This window comes from Hipposideros armiger, unplaced genomic scaffold (genome assembly GCF_001890085.2).
Source record: "Hipposideros armiger isolate ML-2016 unplaced genomic scaffold, ASM189008v1 scaffold_79, whole genome shotgun sequence".
Lineage (NCBI taxonomy): Eukaryota > Metazoa > Chordata > Mammalia > Chiroptera > Hipposideridae > Hipposideros > Hipposideros armiger.
The window spans coordinates 3731686-3753649 of NW_017731429.1; the positions used below are offsets into that span (position 1 = coordinate 3731686).

Sequence of the window (21964 nt, forward strand, 5' to 3'; positions counted from 1 at the left end):
CAAACCTACAGTTACCAATCCCCAAATGCAGATCTCCTGATGGCTCCTCTACTCAGCAGCTTCCAAAAAAAGACAACTTAATATAGGAAACTATGGGACATTCTAAATGCAACTCCTAAAAGTTGTAATTAAGTAAAAATGGTCATCGCTTATTTCTAGGCTGAGAACTGTTTTTAATTGTAAGTTGTTTTTTTGTTTGTTTTGTTTTTAATATTAGGAACATAATACTGCAACAAGGCTTTGGACACAAATCTTTACACACATCTCTAATTATTTCTTTAGGATAAATTTCTAGAAATGATACATTAAACAATATTTTAAATGAGTAACTTAGCTTCTAAAAATCAAAGAAATTCTTTGTCAACAGAACCTTCTACAAATGCATATGATTGTAATATAACTTCATTCTCTTTTTTGTTATAACTCATCTTGGGGATAATTTTCGTTTGGTGAGCAAACTTTTAATGAAAGAGGAACTTTTCGGAGGATAATTGTATTTATATTTGCACCAATTAAATAGCAAACTGTCTTTCTTTTTTGCTGGTTCTTTTTCTGAGAGAGGTGGAGTGTGCTGCATGGAAAAGGAAGTGCCATTTGGCTAGGCAATGGACTTGCGTTCTTGGGTGAAAGTCAGCAAATGTGGAGGGCTGGGAACTAGGAGAAAGAATGGCCTATGCCAGCTACATTCATCAGTCATGGAATCTGCCCAGCTACAAGGGAACAGCAGTCCACCCAGAACTGAGTACAAGGCTGCCCTCACCAGCGTGGTACCTCACAGTTTCCATCGACTACATTAAGTGTCAACATTTGGTTAATTAGTCACAATTTTCAGGATGTAAGGGTGTCAGCCAGGGGTCTGCCTATTCACATCAAGAGATTGCTGTTCAGAGAAGAGAGGTTCAGGGGTCTGGCCCTGCAGCTGGCTGGCTCTGGAATGATTGTCAGGGGACTGGAGTGATTCAGTCATGGGGAACAGCAGGCAGTAATTTCACTGCAGCTTTTTATCTGTCCCTCTCTCTACTGAATGCTGCTGGCTGGTAGCAAAGACCTGAAAGGGAAGGCTGGGAGAGAATAATAAGGGATTTGGGAAAGCACTTTAAATAATTTCCTTAGCTGAATTCAGATGAACCTCTTCTAAAGAACCATGGTGACTGGCCAGGCCCAGCTGACAGGCTGATTAGAATTGAAACACAAAAGCTTTTGGGAATCCTTGGGACCGGAAACACAGGTCCAGTTACACTCTATCTCTACCTACCTCTTTTCATTGTGGACTCCTTGATCCATTTATTCTCCTCTTCAGAGTAGATTCAAGGGCAGGGGAATGTGTATTAGTAAATGCCAGAGTGACTATATTCTGCAACAATTCTAAAAACAGTAGTTAAATGTTGCTACATTGTCATCAAAGCCAGTATTTCAAAGATCTGTTGATTCACAGAATGTTTTCAAACTTCAACAGGAATCTACTTCCCTTTGTAAAGGTTCCTAAAGCATTCCTTTTTCTCTGTTGGCAAAAGCAGGTTTCCTACAAACCTAGTCAGAGAATCAAAAGAATCCTTTAAATTCATCCAGTGTAACCTCTCAATAGATGCTTGGGTCCCTTATGTCCAGTGACTAGCCAGCTGCCCATTGAGGGAAGGACCCTCCCTCCCAAAACAGCCTGGCTCCACTTGGGTCAGCCCTGTCTCATCATGCATCCTTCACCTGAGCCACAATTTGAATACCTAAGCTTTCCATTTATTCTTCTAGCCACACAAAACAAAATAGTGTTTCCCTCTATATTTAATCCTCTAACACATTGTGGACTTTTATTGTGTCCTTTCGGAGTCTTCCCTTTAGAGCTTGAATATTCTCAGGAAGTTTGCTTGTCTGTTCATTCGTTCATCGAATATTTAGTGAACAAGGCACCAAGAAAGGCACCAAAAAAAAAGATGAACATAGTTCCTGCCTTCTGCAGGTTCAGTTTGAAGGAAAGATAGATTCAAAAACATATAACTTCAAAAGAACACAGTGTATGACATAGCCAAGCATATAAATCTACAAAAACTCAAAAGAGGAGTGACTTAGAGAAGGGGATTGGAGTCATAATTTAGTATTTCCTGGAACAGATGCCATCTGAGCCCCATCTTAGAAAATGGGAAGAAATGGGCCAGTCAAGTGGAAGATGGGAAGTTTCTGGGAGAGAAAACAGCATAAACAAAGGCCAAGAGACAAGTTACAGCCTGGATTATGCAGGAAAGGGCCAGGGGTTCAGGTCAGTGTTTCTGGGGGTGAAAGTAAAAACCTGGAAATAAAGAAAATAGGTTAAGCTTTAGATCATGAATATCTCTGTCAAATGACAAAGTTTTAGGTGCTCTCTCAAAAAATATTGATAGTCAGGAGAAAGCATTTGAGTATCTCCCAGTCCATGTTTTCCTCCTTCCCTATACCCCTTAATCAAGAAAGTATTATCCCTGAAGTGCAAACTCGAGTAAGACCAGTATGCTCCAGTTGATGTACTTGGAGCTAGACCCAAATTACACTGAAGATACTCATTTTCCCATCCTTTCCGCCCCAAATCCCTAGAGATCTTAAAGAAACCACCTCATAAGTCAGTCACCAAAATGCTATCTTGGTTAGCAGAGTTGCGCAGCGGAAGCGTGCTGGGCCCATACATGCTATCTTGGTGGCTATCTACCTGTCAGTGTAAATGAGGTTATACATTTAAAATGTACTAATCTCCAGATATAAGACTCTCACTGCCTTTTCTATTCTGTCTTCAATTCTGTGAAGGTGGAAATCACCTGGGCTTCATCTCTAGCTTTAGCTTCAAGACAATCGCATAGGAGATACTCATCCCATACTGATGCAGTTGTCAGGTGGCAATAGGTGCTTCAAACTAAAAATGGATTATACACACTGCTCTGAAGAACCTCATGATTGAGACTCGTCTGTTTTCCCTTGCTTTCTTCATTCCAGCCTTATTGTCTGTTTCTTGGACCTGGCATATCCTATCTCACCTCAGCGGTTTCACATAAATTCTTCCCTCTGCCTGGAACATTCTCTCCCCCTCTCCAACTCTCACCCTGATCCCCTTGAAAATAACAAACTGCTGTCCTCCTGAAGGTCCCTGTGTTTGGTGCTCCTGTTAGCTACTCCTGCAGCCTGGACTTCCCCTTCATCGGCCTCATAAGTTGACATATTCACTGCTGTAGCTCCAGGGCTTAGTCTAGAGCTAGGCACAGAGCTGCTGTTTAATAAATATTAAATTCATGATTACATGACTGCTACTAAGCAATAGCTCTGATCGATGAACACTGGAAATTTTCAAAGAACAAACAATTTGAGAGACGTTAGAAGTATGAAGACATGGGCTTTTGGTTGCTGTGGTTGAATGATTTAACTTTTCAACTTAAATGTACAATTGTGAAAACAACCCTCTGGAATTTAGAGTATTATTACTTCAATCCATAAAAATTGCCAAACATTACCTTGACATCTGCGGTATTATAACTGTCAAGTGATAGGCTGACCTTATTTTAACATTGAACTTTTTTGACTGAGTGCCCTAATTATTTTTTCTGCATTAACTATTAAGTTCTTAGCCATCATCTTTTTTTACCCAAGAGCAGAACTTAATCAAGTGATTATAAATTCAGTAAGCTATATGTGTCATAAGAGTATATAGAGAAATTAAATATCCAGCGACAGGGGACTGTTTAAATAAAGGATGATATATGACCTTGATAAAATATTATTTAGTTATTTAAAAATGGGTAATTATAAAGACTAGCTAGCTATATGGAAACAACTTAAAATATAATGCAAATTAGAAAAGGAAATCGGAACATAATATGGAAATATAATGTAGCTGTGGAGGTAGAGATTAAGAGAATATGTAAATAAGGGATATGTTAAGAAAGATGGTTTGTGAATTTTGGGGAGACTTAATTGTCTTACATACAAATTTCAAAAAGTTAGATGTACATTAGATGTCAATTACTATTATCTGCAAGAATAATTGTGAAAGCTTTATTAGAATATAAACTACTTAGACTTACATGCTGCAGCAGTAATGCATTTGTTCCTATATCTACTGTAAATTAAAATGTGTTTATTTTGGGAAAACATCTTAGATGTATTATGACTCTAGAAGGGGCCCTGACATCTGAAGTCAAATTTCCTTGTTATACAGGAACACATTTATGTGATGAATAAACAATATTTGAACAACAATATTGAAAATAAAATGAAAACACCCAAATTTCACTACTCTAGCCAAATCAAATATTTTGTTACTTGCTTCCTTCCATTTGTTTATATGTATGTATATTTTTTTATAATTGACACTAATGATTTTTTGTGCTTTTTCATATTACACAATTTCTAAGCTTTTACTTCCTACTTTGTAATGATCATTTTAATTGCTGTATAAAGGTAGCATTTCTTAAAAGCAAAAATATAAGGCCCTTTGAATAAGCCAAAATTTAAGGCCTCTTGAATTCTTGCAATGCAGGGACAAACTTGAATGTTTTTCCTGACCTTCCTTTGCCTGCTGACAGTGCACTTTATAGCTTTGCATACCGACTGTTATCACCTGATTTCCATTTGAGTAGTAAGATGATAACGCAAAGGGAACTAGGCTTAGATGACAGCCACATCATTTAATGTCTATTTATTGTTTCTACAGGGGAATTCTGGCCTGGGATTCAGTATTGCTGGAGGGACAGATAATCCCCATATTGGAGATGACCCGGGCATATTTATTACGAAGATTATACCAGGAGGTGCTGCAGCAGAGGATGGCAGACTCAGGTAAAGATCTGAAATGTTAGAATTATTTGGAAAGTAAATCTGCCACATCAGTGAGACACGTTTGTACCTTTGGAGAATGCTACTTCTACAAAAGTTCTGCACTTGAAAGAAAAGTCTGTGATAGCAAGGTTTCTGTAATGACTTTACAGATCTCTTATTATTGATTGAGTTTCAAATAGTGTTCATGTTTATTGACAGTTACAATATTTGACAATGGGCCAGGGACTGTGAGGAGGGGATGTGGATATACTTTTTGTTCCATGGAGCCTTCAATCTGATTAGAAAGAAGAATCCTATGAGCTGATGAGCAAATAATAAAATGCAGAGAAAATGATGTATTTTAAGTAATATTAGCAAATGATACGATATTATAGACACTGGGTTTTTATAGATTCAGCAACCATTTATAACAGCTTTATACAGGACTTTGGACAGCACCTAAAAAACTATTCCATAGGAAGATTCCATTCTGGGTCTTAAAAAATAATAAAGATTTCACTCACCCCACAAGTCTGAGTGAGAACCCTGAGGGGGAAAGAACAAGTTGTCCTAACAAAGAGGAAGACAAACTTGACTTGGATGAAGACCACCAGGCAAGATTAAGGAGCTGGCTGGGGTGCAGCCAGGTACTGCTCAGGCTAGAGGAGTAGGTGCGTGAGCCAGGGTGCCCCTATTTAAAGAACTAAAGATTTTGAGGGGAATTAAGAGTCACCTAAATGGGACAATTAGTAAATAAGATAAAAATTCTATCAGAGATCAAAACAGTAGCTAAAAGACCTTGCAGATTGGAACAATTAGGAGAGATTTCCCTGGGGACAAAAACATATCCTCATGTTATTTTAGCACCCCTATTAAATTGTAAATCCTTCCAGAGCAAGCAGTTCTATATAAAAGTGGATCAATAAATTCTTGCCGAATGAATGAATGAGTTTTTGAATGAATGAATGATGAATGAATGGAATGATAAGAGAAAGGAGGGGTGTAAATTAATGAGTAGGGGGCGTAGGGGTAGCACAAAGGCCTGTAGGTAAGAATAGCTTGCATGAGCCACAGTGAGGACTATGACCTAAGCAGTCAAAATGTAAGCTTTATAGCCTTTCCTCAGTTGTGTTTTCATTATTCACGAATAAGCTAGTTTACTGTGTCTCGTATAAAGCAGCCAAGGACACTTTTGTTCCCTACCCAATTGTTCTGATGCGGTGATTGCTTTTGACAGCTGCATCTTTGCCGCTTGTGGAGGAGAATCCCAATTTTTTTTTTTCAGGTACATCTGCATCTATCAACAGGAAAAAAAAAAGAGTGACACTCCCTCAGAAAACACATGCTTTTCCTTTTTTTTGGAATTCAATTTAGTGGGGTGCCAATGGTTAGTAAAGTTACACAGGTTTCAAGTGTACAATTCTATAATACATCAAACACATGTATTTTGACAATAGAATTTGAAGCTGAGTTGATGAAATTAATTTCTGAGTGACGAAATAGCCATGCTACACAATGAATGACTTGAAATAGATGCTGTGTGATTCTACAAGCCATGGTGAGGAACTGGGATTGCTAATGCTGGGCGCTAGAGAGCCCCATTTTTCAAAGTTTAGAAAGAGCTGTTAGAGGATAATTCAGAAATTGATGGGCCACAATCATTATTTCTTACCACTCTCTGCCTAGAAGCAGAACAACTTCCATTTCTTAGCCAAATTCTGGCTTTATGCTTGAGATGAGAATGGACTTTATGTTGCATGTTTGTGCTACAATTAAGAATGCAAAGCAGCATATCTGAAAGTGTCACCATTTTTTGCCTGCGAGCATGGGTGGCAATAGTATGCCCGCAGAGCTAAAAGGAAGTTCTGCTGTGCCGCAAGCCTCATTCAGTAGTTGTAAAGACAATAAACATAGTGATAACCTACACTTTTTGAGCTTTTATCTTATGTGGGGCATCATGCTAAGGTAGAAGATAGATAGATAGATAGATGATAGATAGATAGATAGATAGATAGATGATTGATAGACAGACGTGAATAAAATGTATAAAATGTAGCTAAACACAGACACAGAAGCTTCTGTATACTGACAACAGCATGACCATAATAATATGGACTCAGGAAATTAAGGTTTAAAGACGTTAAGAAGATCACAGCTAGCTCTGATTACATCCAGAAACTAACCTGTACTGTCACTTATGTACTCTCTAAACTCTCATTCATTAGTAGAACGCCCTATATCATGTGGTCTCTGCCTAAAAACTCCCAAAGGTAACGTTTTCACGATGTTGAGGGGCAACTCTAAATATCACAAAATTTGTTGTTTTTCTTCTGAGGCACAGTTTTCTTTATTCTAACCTCTACCCACTGATCTTTGTTTTGGCTTCTGGAAGCCAGAACCATGGCCTACGACTGTTTATGTGAATATCGCCTCCTATGTTTGTGCAGGGAACAGCCTGAAAAACTCTATATGGTGGACCTAACTGGAGCAACCAAATACATTATACCTACTCCCCAATCCACATCACAGCCTTTTCCCTGTGTGAAAACAGCTATTGAGTGGGTTTCCACTTCATCTTGATAGATCCTTGCTACTACTGCTGAGATTATTTCTCACCTTACTGCTTCCTGCCATAAACTTGAATGCCATGGGGACATCTAAGAGTTCAAAACTAACAGTCTATTGAAAATATGGCAGCATGATATTAAATATAGGGTTTTTTTTAGAATTTGGCAATTTATCTAATTCAATGAATACATTTTACAGATGAGGAAACTGAGGCTCAGAAGAGTGACTTACCCTGAGGCATAAATCATTTGGGGCTCTGCTTTACCTAGAATCCAAATTTCTTGACCCAAGTAATTAATGTTCTAAGGTAGTGTTAAGAGGCAGTACTACCCACGCCCACCCAAAGAGTCTTTCTCAGTGTAATAGGAACCCTGAAGCTGGGTCAACAAGCTGTGTGGAGTAATTTTTATCTCACCATTAGTCCTTATGTATAGGGGAGCAGCACATTGCAATCAGCTCTGGAAATACAGTTTCTAATGTTTGTATAGAAACATAATTGGTCTTTGAAAGTCGAACTCTTTTAGTCACTATTGTCTCATCTGTAGAGTGGTGAGAGGAGCATTTACCTCATTCAGTTCTGAGGATTCAGTGAGATAACCTAAGTCCCTAGCTGTGTCAGGCAGATAGTAGGTGCTCAATAAATTTTAGCAGCATTTTCCCCTTTTCCTTACCTGTCCTCTCTACCTCTCAGTAGTCTTTCCTCTCTTTCTCTTTTTCTCTGTGCTGTCCTGTTACCTTTTCTCCCCTCCTTTCCATCTTTCTTTTAGTCTCCTTTCATCCTCTGTGTCTTTCCCTAAGTTTCCTGTTCATATCGTTCACAATTCTTTTTCTCTTGGTCATAACATGGGATTAAAACCCACTTAAAAATATGTATACTAAGAAATGTTCTGTTTCTATTCTCAAGTTTATAATTCAGTCAACTGAACCTGCTATGTTTCCCTCGTTTAAAAAAAATCAGCCCATAGGTTAAACATAGTTTTCTTTTACTTGACAAATCTTTTCCTGTGAGTTAAGAGACTCTTAAATTTTTAAAAATGTATCCTTTCCATGATAAATTATATTTTTGACAAGTAATACTAAAATTTGCAGAATAAGCTAAAGCCCAGAAAAAGTGAGGTAACGGTCTGCTCCAAGGAGAGTAGTAATCTGCACTCTACATTAGTGGAAATATAATAATCAGATCAATACTCATAGCCAAGACCAATGTAGTGCTTCAGAATGCCAAGTACTTCTCCAGCATGAGCTCATGTCAAGTGTACAATGACTTGGTGAGACCCCGGCTTTTATTACCCCCATTCTGCAGGTAAGAAAACAGACAAATTGGAAGATTAATTGCACAAGATTGTACTGCCAGTCAATGTTGGAGCCAGAATTTGAACCCAGGCAGTCTGGCTCTTTTGTTTATATCTTTGAGTTCTAAATTATACTGCCGCCAGAGATGAGGTGAGAAGTAATTTTCTCTCTAATTAGGTCAGGCTTCAAACTCAGCTCAGGTTTCAGTGGTTGCTACAGAATAGTGATGTAGGAGAAAGGGCATATTATTTAGAGTCAGAGGACCTGGGTTTCAAGTTCTGCCTTCTAGCTATTTGACCTTGGGTCTCTTTCTAAGCTCCCTATGCTCCAGTTCCCTCACTGGTAAATTGGAGATAGGAGCATATATCGCAGGAAGCTGTAGTAAGGATTAAATGAAATAATAGTGAGTATAAGGGATTTGTGTAAAATTCAGAGGCCCTCAATACAACTCAGCCTGCAGAACTAACCATTTAACTGAACGTTGAACTTGAGCTCCAAGTCCATGACAGTCAGGAAGGAACAATTATGGTAGACAGAATTCTAAAATAATCCCCAATGACCCACATCCTTGTATAATTCCTCCCTCTTGAGTGTGGGCAGGACCCGTGGGTGTTATGGCATATTACTCCTGTGGTAATATTACTTTATTTGGCAAAAGGGATTTCACAGATGTTATTGATCAGTTGACTTTGAGTTAATTAAAAGGGACCTGATCCTGTCTTGGCCTGACCTAATCCAGTGAGCACTTTACAGATAAAGAGATTGTCTTGCTGGCCTGGACAGGGCAAACTACCATGTTGCGAGAAGACCTATGGAAAGGGCCACATGGCAAGGATCTGAGGGCATCTGAGGGCATCTGTGGGAGCTCATCGTAGCCCCCAGTCCACAGCTAGCATGATGGGAGCTGTCAGTCATACAGCTGAATCTTCCAATAGCCACACAAGCTAGGAAGAGGACTCCCAAGCTCCCAAAAGGAACACAGTCCAGGTGATGGCAGCCTTGTGGGACCCAGAGTAGAGAACCCCACTAAGCTGAGCTCAGATTCCTGACCCACTAAAACTCTGCGATAATAAATATCTGTTGTTTTAAGCTGTTAAATTTGTGGTAACTTGTCACACAGCAATAAAAAACTACCGTATTTTGCCGTGTATAATGAGCTCCCTTGTGTAATGCGCACCCACGTTTTTGGCCCAAACTTTCAGGGGAAAACTCTTTCATTTTAATTTTCTTATTCAAAATTTTATTTGTTTACATTTAGGCACTTGCTTTTTGTATTGCAAAGGAATTTTTGCATTTTTAAAAACATATTATGGTATAAGAAATTTTATGTAACAAATAATTACAAAACACAAGAACAGATACAAGGTACAAGAAATTTTATGTACCAATAAAAAATTTACTATATTTGCACATCATAAAAGGTCAAGAACTCCATCGTTGCAAGTTTACTGTGAGTTCAACAAAAACAATTATCATATTCCAGGATATTATTTTTCATATGGATATCATTATTGAATTCTAGAGTTGTGCTTTTAACTCATAAACATACATAAAAACATTAAAAACATTTATATAGATATGAAATTAGTACTACCCATCTATAATGTGCATCCTTATTTTTCCCTCACAAATTTGGGCAAAACAGTGTGCATTATATGCAGCGTAATACAGTAATTTGGACACTCTGGAATTCTGGACCCTGAAGGTTCACTTATGGCTAGGCTGGAGACTGGCTTGCCCATTGAGGCCTCTGCCCGCACTTCCAAACTCGACGCTTCAGAAACACTGATCAGGCCTTATGGCCTCAGGCCCTTCACACACCTGGAAGCAAGAGGAAAAAGCAATCAGAAAAAAGGGTTGGGCAAGGTCAGAAATAGGGAAGAAACCAGTTCCCCAAAGGAAGGGACAGCAGAGACAGGGACCAGCTGAGATGTGTTGTTACATCTGATGGCTGGAGATGTGAGTCGGAGCTGGAGTTTTAGGGAGATGAGGGTTAAGAGGCAGGCGAGAGAGCATGTGGTTGTTTAGATGAATTTCTTTGGACAGCAGTCATTTCCCCATGCAACGTTTTTTAAAGTATAGCCCCATGTGTATCCTGTTTATGGATAAAATAATTGTGCTTTTGGAATATGTATGAAATGCAGAAGAGTAGACAAAAACTACACAAAAAATAGCACGTTGCTTTTTTTACACTGGAGTCAAAATGCTGATAGGTTGTCAGCATAGTATATGCTTGCTCAAATATAATTTTGGATTATTTACTAAGGCAAACAATGGTATATTTCTTTGCTTTGCATCTATTTGATTAACAATAATATTGAGCTTTTTAAAAATATTACTAGCTATTTGTAATTTTTCTTCTAGAAGTAGTCATTAAAGTTTGATAGCATTATCTATCTTTAAAGTAAGAACATTTTGGAAAGAACATTAGGTTTTCTTCCAAAGCAAAACAGAGATATTTCCATGCTTTAAAGAATGATTTTTATTTCTACTTTTGTATCTGAACCATAAAAATACCCTCTGTGTGGCTTCAAGTCCCTGAATTGCTGAGGACCAATAATGATCTGTCATCCTGGAGAAGAGCTATCACATGACAGCCTCCGCTTGGTGATGCCGCAATGACATTTTACACAGCAGTGCATTTATTAAACCCATCCATAGCACAAAAACAGCATGTAGTAGCAGGCAGAAAAGATGGCTGCTTGCCAATTTCCTGACAAGTGACACAATTTAATCTCTTAGCCCTCACCACAATCATTTCTACTTCCAGACAAGATGGAAAAAAAACAAGTTTTCTCTAAGTCCACTGCTTCATTTGTTCCTTCTGTGTCTGTTTACAGGTAAGATTGGCTTTTTCCTTATGAAACCTCACACTGAGGTTTGACTACACTGACCAAAGTTGAGAGGTCAAGAACCAATGTTTCAATGACACAACCCCTGAATATGAACTACCACATTGTCCTTTTGGCTATCATTTGGCAGTTCACTTTTGTGTTTTTATTAATTTATATCCATTAACTTGCTAGTGATTTTAAAATAAGAACATGAAGAGAAAGAGAGAGGACGGGAATGAAAAGGGACAAAAGGAAAGAAAAAAAAGTAAAAGAAAAATGATGTATGATCATCAGGGACTGAACACACCGTACAACTTGGAAACGGAGAAGACAAACTTAAAACATTTTCTGTGCAAATGAAAAGCACCAAGCAGAAAAAAAGGGAGCAACTTCCAACCATCACAGTCTGAAAGTTATGCCCAAGCCCTACTTTCAGGTTGTTTAAGGAAATAAAAGATTTCCAGTTAGTGAAACAGTGTAAGAGATTGCTAAATTCTTGAAGCACCTCTCCATGCTTCCATGAGTTTGAATGATTGCAAACAAAAACCTCATGAGTCACCATGTCCAACCTGTCAATTTCCACCATAACCCAACAGATTATTGCACCAAATGACTATGATTATGCTAAATTTTCCATTCAATGATAGCATTGAATGTCTCAAGGCCAAGTGAACTTTTGTTTCATTATTGTTTTGAGGCTTAAGTAGCACATAAGCCCAACGGTTGACATGAATGAGATCTTCATGAGATGGGAGACTTCATTATCCAGTACGAATCACACCAGCACCCTCCTTAGGAAGAAGTATGGTTGGGATCTCAGTGGACTCACTCTTATGGATTATTTCCTTTCATCTCTGCTCACAAAAAATGAAAAGGGGTGACAGGGAACAGCCCTTTGTCCTTCAATTTCCTCTATCAATATTATCAGCTCTAAATGTGTTGACATCCTGCTGTAGACAAGAAAAAACAAAACAAAAAATCACTTAGCAAGTGGTTCTGTGATAACTGGTAATGACAAGTTCCCAATAATTTAGAACTACACAAGAAAATTACTAAACAAAATGACTACTTTCAGCTTGCATCTGGTAGAACAGCAGGTACCCATGTACAGTCTTTCATAGCTGGAAAGGCATCTCCAATAGTTTTTTCTATTTTGGTCAACTTTTATGTATCTAGAAAGAGAAACCCCCTCTATGGGTTAAATGAAGTAGCTTTATGGGAAACATGCTACTCCCTCACCTTTTTTAAACAAATTGTGCCAAGACTTCTGGATATGAACATGCAGAAGAATTAAGTTGGGACCCTACCTCTTACCATACACAGAAATTAACTCAATGTGGATCACAGACCTACATGTAAGAGCTAAACTACAAAACTCTTAGAAGAAAACAAAGGAGTAAATCTTCATAACCCTAGATTAGGCATTGGTTTCTTAATTTGACACCAAAAGCATAAGAACAAAAGAAAACAACAGATAAATTAGACTTCGTCAAAATTAAAAACTTTTCGGGTTGGCCAACTGGCGCCTTGGTTAAGAACTGGCTTTCGACGCCAGAGGGCCCCGGTTCGGATCCCACATATGAGGGCCAGTGACACTGCCCTCTACAGCTAAGATGCTGAACCACAGCTCAACCTGGATTTGGGCTGCCGTGAGTCACTGGCGACGGCATAGGCTGCAGCCCCTGTGGCAGTGGATTGCCATGGGCTACAGTGTGTAGACAGCAGCCAGCGTGAGCAGCCAGCAGCCACCGTGAGTGGCCATCCAGAAGCCGGCGGCTGATCTGCCTCGCCGGGGAAGAGCGCAATGATGGTACCAACTTGGGCCAGTGAAGCAGCGTCCTCCACAACTAGACTGAAGAACAGAAGGATAGCAACTTGTCTGTTCCCCTTCCCACAATTCCCCAGCGCTGTTCCCATCCCCCCAATTCCCCAATAAAAATCTTAAAAAAAAAAAAAATTAAAAACGTTTCCACTTCAAAGTACACCATCAAGAAAGTTAAAAAAAAAAACAAAAAAACACAGAATGGAAGAAAATATTTGCAATAATATATCTGATAAGGGACTTATATTCCAGAATATCTAAAGAACCTATACAACTCAACAATAAAAAGGCAAATAACATAATTTTAAAACCAGCAAAGGATTTTGTATTAGTTTCCTATTGCTGCTGTAACACATTACTACAAACTTAGTGACTTAAAATAACACCAATTTATTATCTTAATTCTGGAGGTCAGAATCCAAAGTTGGACCCACTGGAATAAACTCAAGATCTTGACAGGGAGGCTCCAGGGGACCTATGGGAGAACCCATTTCCTCGTCTTCTCGAAGCCACCTGAATTCCTTGGCTCATAAAGTTTTCCACCTTCTTCAAAGAGCATCAGTCCACCCTTTGCTTCTGCCGTCATATCTTTTCTCTGATGATAACTCCACTGCATCCTTCTTATAAGGACTCCTATGATTACATTTGACTCACCCTATAGATAATCCAGGATAATCTCCCCACCTCAACCTTCTTCATTTAACCACAACTCTTTGAAAAGTCTCTTTGACCTATAGTGTTACATATTCACAGGTCAGAGATTAGGACTTGGACTTCTTTGGGGGCCGTTATTCAGCCTATCACAGATTTGAATAGCTGTCTCTTTAAAGAAGATACACAAATGGCCAATGAGCACATATAAAGATGTTCAACATCATTATTGATTAGGGAACAACAAACCAAAACTACAATGAAATACTGCTTCACACCCAATCTGATGGCTATCATCTAAAAGATAGGTAATAACAAATGTTAGCCAGGATGTGGAGATATCACAACACCCATGCAGTACTGGTAAGAAGATAAAATGATGCAGCCACTTTGGAAAACACTTTAGAAAACAGTTCCTCAAAATTTAAAAGCGTTATCACATGAATGACAATTCTACTCCTAGGTATATATTCAAAGATAATTGAAAACGTATGTCCACACACAAAAAAACATGTACATGAATGTCCATAGCAACATTATTTATATTAGCCATAATGTATAAACAACCTAAATGTCCATTCATAAATGAATGGATAAATAGTGATATATGCATACAATGGAATATTTTTCTGCCATGAAAAGGAGTTAAGTATTGATGCAAGCTACATTAGTAGTGTTCTAAATGAAAAGAGCTAGATACAAAAGGTCACATATTGTACAGTTTTATTTCTATGAAATGACCAGAATAGAGAAATCCATATAGATAGAAAGTAGAAGATTAGTGGTTGCCAGGGGCTGGTAATGAGTATGGGATTTCTTTGGGGCATGATGAAAATGTTCTAAAATAAGATAGTGCTAATGATTGCACAACTCTGAATAGGCTAAAAAATCACTGAATTGTACACTTTAAAAAGGGTAAATTTTAAAGTATGTGAATTATATCTCAATGAATCTGTTTAAAAAAAAGTCCAGTCATTTTTTTCTGGCATAAAATATTCATTCTTCTTTACAAATTTGAGAATATTTTTTTTCTAGTTTCAGAAAGCACACAAATTCCTCATATTGCTGTCAAGTTATAGATACAATTCATTAGAAGTTCCATTATTTAGGTAAGTCCTTGAATATGTTCACTAAGTAGATAATGTTTTTTCTTTGGGCTCCATTCCTGTATGGTCTAAGTAATCTTAAAAACAGATATATATCACACCATGCTCCCATTTTCTAGACAAACTAGCAGATATTTAACCCATGTCCCAGCTGCTAAAATATCAACCATTTATAAAAATGATCTGGTAAGTTTTATATTTTCAAAAGCCAAAAAAAATCACCAAAGTACATTAAAATTTAGGAGGATTAATTCAGACCAAGTTTTATAAGGTCCAGTTATCCAAATATACTTAAGGAAGAAAAGACTATGTTGATTCCTGGCAAAAGAACAAAAGGATTATTAAGGCAGAAATATAATGGTTCATATCCCTTAAGATTGGCTACATGAGGATATAAATATTCTGATTTAATCATAGCTCCTGCTTTGCGTATGGACCAATTCCTGGCATTATTTGTAGGTCTAGACTCAAACTTCCAGTTCAGACTGAAAGTTAACAAGATGCACTGCCCTTGTGAAGAAAAGAGAGAGACATGGGGATCCCTGCCACTAACTGGCTCTGAGAACTTGAGGAGGTCACACAGCCTTTTTAACCTTAGCATCTTTCTCCATAAAAGATTATGCTAGAGGATCTTTGGGAATTTTCAATCTTAAAATTAAATTCTGATTGTTTGACTTTTGTTGACAGTCTGAGACATTTGGGAATGTTATTATCATGGCCAGCAAATCAACCCTTCATTTTGATTAAATCTGTAGCTCTGAGAAGATTCAATCTTCATTACATTCCTATAGCAAAGAGCTGATCACAATTTTAAATGCTGATAAGTCATTTGTTATTATTTATTTCTAATCGTCTCCCAAGAAGGCATGATATCATTTTAATATTTTGAAACTATATTTGATATTGATTTTAGCAAATAGCTCTTTGGAAACTAGACCAAAACAAAATGGTTTGGGAGAAGGGGGAATGACCCTCAAATGATCTGATTTCTCGTTCAATGGTAATACCAATTATTTTCAAGAATGTTTTTCTGAATGATTATAAATTGTATCATTATTTTAGAAAGGCCTAATAATGTGGTAAGTTTTGTGCATGCCTCAGGTCATTGCAAATAGGCTTAATAGTCACATGCCAAAGTCATAAAGATATTAGAGATACTTAATATTCATTCAGCTCTTATGCAGGGGCTGTGGCAATAGTAAAATGGAGACTTACATATAATCGTCTCCTGAGTGAGGTTTCATGCTGCCCCATCCAAGCCAGGCAAACTTTACTCACAGATATGCCTCCACCCTCCCACACCCCACACCCATGCACCTCTGTACGTTGCACTTTAGCTTCCTAGAGCAAGCTGAGGCTGGAAAGCCAGGTTGGAATTTAGAATTGTTAGACTTCCACATCAGGAATTTCAGGGCAGGGAGAGCAGGACCGCGTCCTCAGCCCCACTCCACCTCCCCTTCCTACTCTTGGCTCCTCCTGCACCATGAGGGGCGTGGGCACCATGCCTGTAACACTCGCATATCCAAGCCTCATCCACATTCTCTGCAAATAGTTGCCCTTTGACCAAATTTGAGCCTCAGGTTGTACATAAAGCTTCCCCATCAACCCTTAGGAACTTAAGCTTGAGCAAGAGGTCCACACAGCTCTTGAAGTGGGCTGAGTAAGGGAATTCCAGAGATGTCTGTTCTGGGAAGAGGGGAGCAGACCCTAAGTGGTTACCTCCACTAGGCCTTGTGGACTCCCCATGAAGTGCTCAGGAGTGAACATTAATCCTTTTCTTTTCTTTTCTTTTTTTTTTTTGTACTACAGTTGTTCTTTTTAATTAGTTTCAGGTGTACAAAAAAATGTACTAGTTAGACAGTTCACCCCTCACAAAGTGATAGTCTCCCTCCCCCAATCTGTTGTCCCTCTGATGTCGTATATATCTATTACAATTCCACTGACTCTGTTCTCTATACTGTACTCCAAATCCTGTGACTATATATATATATTAACTTATAGTGAACATACAACATTATTCAGCTTCAGCTTCAGGTATATAATGCAGTGGTGTCAGATGGGCACATGTCTTATTAGGGAGAATACTTCATGGATGGTGTAGATGCTTAACATTAATCCTTTAAAAGTTGACTGGCAGGTACAATAAGGGAAATATACTCACTGAGGCCCAGTAAAAATAAAATGAATAGAATATGTATGTTATTGGTAGAGTTCTTGGCTTTTAGGACTTCTCATATTAAGTTTTACAGTACTAACTTTTGCCTTCAACCCAATTTACAGAAAATAAGTTTTCCTTTGTCTTAATGATAACTCATTTATTTGCTTTAAATGACAGTTATTTTCTTGACAACTATACCTAAAGAAAGGAAACATGGGACTCTCTAAGCCCCCTTAAAACCCCACCGGTCTCTGTGTCTGAAATATCGTGTTATTTATTCATTATTTCATTTCCTATAATATCTAACATGTCTTTTACCCATAATAGACACTTAGGACTAATAAGAGCTGCCATTTATTAAGCTTATTTCCATGAGTTTATGGAGGCTTAAAGAGGTTAAGTTACAAGTGACTGGGCCAAAATTCTGACCCAGTCTGTGTGATTCCAAAAGCCATGTTCCTTCCACCACAACACATGGCTGCCATTATCTTCAGATGAGTAACTGAACATGTACTTAAAAATCTATGAATGCAGATTCCTACCAACACCCCATGTCATAGTGTTAAAAATTAAAAATGCAAACATACCTAAGTGACACTCCGATTCTTTCAGCTTTTCGGGAAATGACCGATTGTTGTGGATTGGAAGTCTAGTCACTGAGCAACTCTATATGAAGGATGATAAAGATTAAATAATTGTGTTTTTGAAGGTAATATAGTTCTCTGATTAGAAAGTACTGCATGTTCATTGTAGATAATTTGGGAAATATAGACATTTACAAAGTGAATTAGAATCATTCAGAATCCCATCACCAAAAAAATCCATTTGTTATGTTCCTCCATATTCAGCACATGTTTTTATGTAGTTGAACTTTTTCTGTCTTTTTCATTTAATATTACAACATAGACATTGCCTACAATAAAAAATTCTTTGCAAATGTTAGCTTAAATAGCTGCATAGTTTCATGTCATATAGGTATAACATTACTTAACTTTTACCTGATCTTTGGACATTTAAGTTGTTTATTACATTGTAATGAACAACTTTGTGGGAAGGGGTTTAAAAATCTAAATTATATTAGAAAAAGAAAACAGATTAATTATCTGCAGGTTAGTTGTTATACATTTCTGGGTTTGAAATGTTTGAAAACTGGCTCCAGTACGCCTTATCACTTTTTTTTTTTATCATAGAGCAGAATGTTGCTTTTACATTACAGATGAATAAATTAAGAATAACAGTTTTCACTAGAGACAAAAACAAGCTTCCAAAGAAGTATTAACTGTTAGTACTGGTGTTTACCCCAATGCTCTAAGACAATTTACAAGTCAACCTCAAGCAAGTGACCTATAATTGGTTTGTAAAGACCTGTGTATTATCTGAAGTCAGCCCAAATCATATTTAGTTATGCAAGTTTGTCTAGTATTCAGAAAATGGAGACTAGGGCCCTAATTTTTAATCCACAATACCCTACACTAATTAAAACCTTGATATTATTTATTTTCTACTCTACCCTCCATTAACTTCTTTAAGTACTACAGTCTAATTTAGTAATATTTGATTAAAGTTAGTGGCAGACCATTAGAAAGGAAAAAAGCAATGCTTTCTTTCAGAAATCAATGAATAAAAGAATAAATTATTAACTGCTTCTTCTGTTCACATCTGTGTTAGAACACAAATAAGCTCTTTAACATATTATTGTAAAATCACATATTTTAGAGCTTCATTGAAAGGCATCCACTGATTAATCTATCGGGCTGGGTATGAGAGTGCCAGAGCTGCTTTATGTGCCATAAACCTATGTCCTCTACACTCCCACTTCTCTGGCACTTGGATCAGCCCATCAAACATACAAATCTGTCTGAGGTAAAAAGGCGGATGAGCAAGGTGTAAGGAGTGAGAGGAGATAATCTCAGGATTTTCAATGTAGTGAGATAAGGCACCATGAGTGAGCTGATTTCACTGTCATCTACTCCTGTGACAAGTAAATGAAGTTGGGAAATTAATAGAAGTGACAAACATAAGGAGTAAAGCAAGTATTTATTAAATTGACACCAAGTCTTTCATTTTTCTCTCAGACTTTTTTTTTTAATCTATTTGTCCTATAAATATTTACTGAGTATCCTGCTGTGTATCAGACACTGGGAGCTGGGAATACAGCAGGAAAACAAATAAACAAACAAAAACAGATTCTGTGTCTTTGTGGAGTTTTCAGTTCAGTATAGTAATAAATTTAGAGTCAAAATGAGTACTATGGAAAGAAAATCTGTAAACTGTGAAAGTCTATAATAACGTGACCTAATCTAGTCTAGGTTATGGAAGGGGAGGGAGCCTTGTGGGGAACAGATTTAAGATAAGGCCTAAAAGGGTGTGTGTAAACCAAGTGAAAATGGTGGAGGCCTCTTCAGGCAGAGAGAACATGCCCAAAGGCCTGAGGTAGAATAGGGAAGAGGCAACTGGGATTAGAGCTGGTGACAGAAGATGGACAGGCACAAGATGAAAATGGAGAGGTGAGCATGAGAAATCAGGCGGACAGAACCTTGGGTACTATAGTAAGTAATTTGTTCTTTATCCTTCTAAAAGCAACATGAAACTTTCAGTGTTTCAATGAGAAAATGGCTGAAATAAATTGTTATCTATAAAGATCATTCTGATTGCTGTGGGAGTCTGGGTTGGCTGACAAGAATACATGCAGGGAGTGAAGATTAAGAAGCTATTGCAGCAATTCAGGTGGTAAATGAGGAGAGCTTAGAGTAAAACGCTAAGAGAAATGGACAGATTTTGAAATATACCTAAGGGGTAAACTTGATAAAGCTTAATGATTAATTGGAGTGAAGTATGAGGGGAAGTGGCATTTCTATAAATAAAGCATCAGTGCCTTCTCTCTCCTGAGCCCCATATCAGGTGCTGGGTGTACAATATCCTTGGTTTCATAGAAATCAGTATCTATAATAGTAGAATTACCAAAGGATGACTTTGAGCTATGGAGCTTAACAATCGGAAAAGCCTGGTGAAGATGCAAAGATGGAAGATAGCTTCTGTTTTGGAAGTTAAGTTTAAGAAGCCTATGAGGAATTCAAATGGAAATATCTAATAGGCAGTTGAACATACAGATTGGGAACTCTGAGAGATCTGGCTACAGATACAATTGTGAATCTTTAAAGCCAAGGAATTTAAGAGATTCCCTTGAAAACATATAAAATAAAAAGAGAAGAGGACATAGGACTAAGTCTTGAATTATTTCAAACATTTTGATGTAGATTAGACCAGAGATTTTTAAATTCTGTAATGCATACACCTAGGAGTACATGGATAAATTTATGAGACTCAACTTCCAGGCCTTAATTTGACCTTACTGAGTAGTAGCCTGCAGCTTCATACTAATTCTTCTTTCCCATTTTTCCACTTATAATTAATCTTCTTCATTTTACAAATGATAGGTATATGTCTTACCCATCCCAAATCCTACTATGGCTCCATTTACCATTTACTATTACTTTCTATTTAGTACTATTTTACTACTTATTTAACAGTACCATTTTACTACTGGGAGTAAATAACAATTGGAAGTATTGGTGCCCAGGATCAGAGTGTCAATGACTGTAATTAATGGGTAATTAATCTTTTCTATAAGTCATGTTGTTTTCCATTCTTTGTTCTTAATACAATTGAAAAGTAATTGTCGTCAAGTAGATTATTAAAATAGATTTAATGATAGATCACAGGATTTGGGGCATATAACTTGAAAGGAATTCAAAATTCTCTTCCCATTTTCATCTACTTGTTTATATGAACAAATTTTCTCAGCATTTACATTTGTAGAAATTTGAAATTTTACCCTTAATTCACATGCATCAGTGGAAACATGAGCTAATTTTAAAAAGCTGTAGTCACCCCATTAAGAAACAAATCCCCAATACAAGTACTTTTTATTGTTTTAGGCTTATCAGTTGAATTTTATAATATATTTAGGTTATTTCGACCAATGTGTACAATTAATAATCATTGTGAAAATTCAGTCCAGATGAAAAATTTGAATATTTAGAGCCATATCATAGGCAGTTTGGGGAAAAGCAATCATAGGATTTATGTTTGTATATGCACTTCTGTTTCATATAAGCATGTTACAGTCACACATGTAAGGTATTCTAACATAAAATATGTTAGCATAAGACGCTGAGGAAGTGAAATAAAAACATAAGTTCAAAGAGAAAGAAGAAACAATTTAAAATTTCCAACTGATCAAAAAGATCTTAATTTATATTTTAAATTGGTGAGCATAGATTTCAAATCAGTATACAAGGTGTGATGAAATCTTACGCTGAGTGCTACTGCCGAGTGCCATCCAATGGAAAGGCAGGGATCTTCAATATAGGAAGCAGCGTGTCAAACCTTAGTAACAGTGTGTGACAAGTTTCAACTTGTTTGGTGCAATCAGTCAGGTGTGAGCTAAAAGTGAGAGAAAAAGTGTGTTTTAAAGTGTGCTGTAAATCATCCTCCATCATGAAACGCTCCATGTCACATGGCATCACACGGTATATGGCAATTTATGTCAAATAAAAATATTATGGTGTGTCCTCATCCACCTTATTCACCGGATCTGGCACCGTGTGACTTCTGGCTCTTCCCCAAAGTCAAATGATTCAGGACATCGAGGTAACTATAACAGCGCAACTGAAGACTCACAGAAGAGGACTTCGAAGTGTGGGGGAGTACTTTGAGGGGGATGAATGGCAATGTGTGTTTTATTGTAATAATTTTTTTT

General features: G+C 37.4%; 1 protein-coding gene across 1 annotated transcript in view; it reads left to right on the forward strand.

The window, feature by feature from the left end:
* Window positions 1–21964, forward strand: part of DLG2 (discs large MAGUK scaffold protein 2) — a 2099601-nt gene that overhangs the window by 1474096 nt on the left and 603541 nt on the right. Inside the window, 1 exon segment of the mRNA XM_019643522.1 lies at window positions 4667–4791. Within this exon segment, the coding sequence (XP_019499067.1) occupies window positions 4667–4791 (125 nt within the window).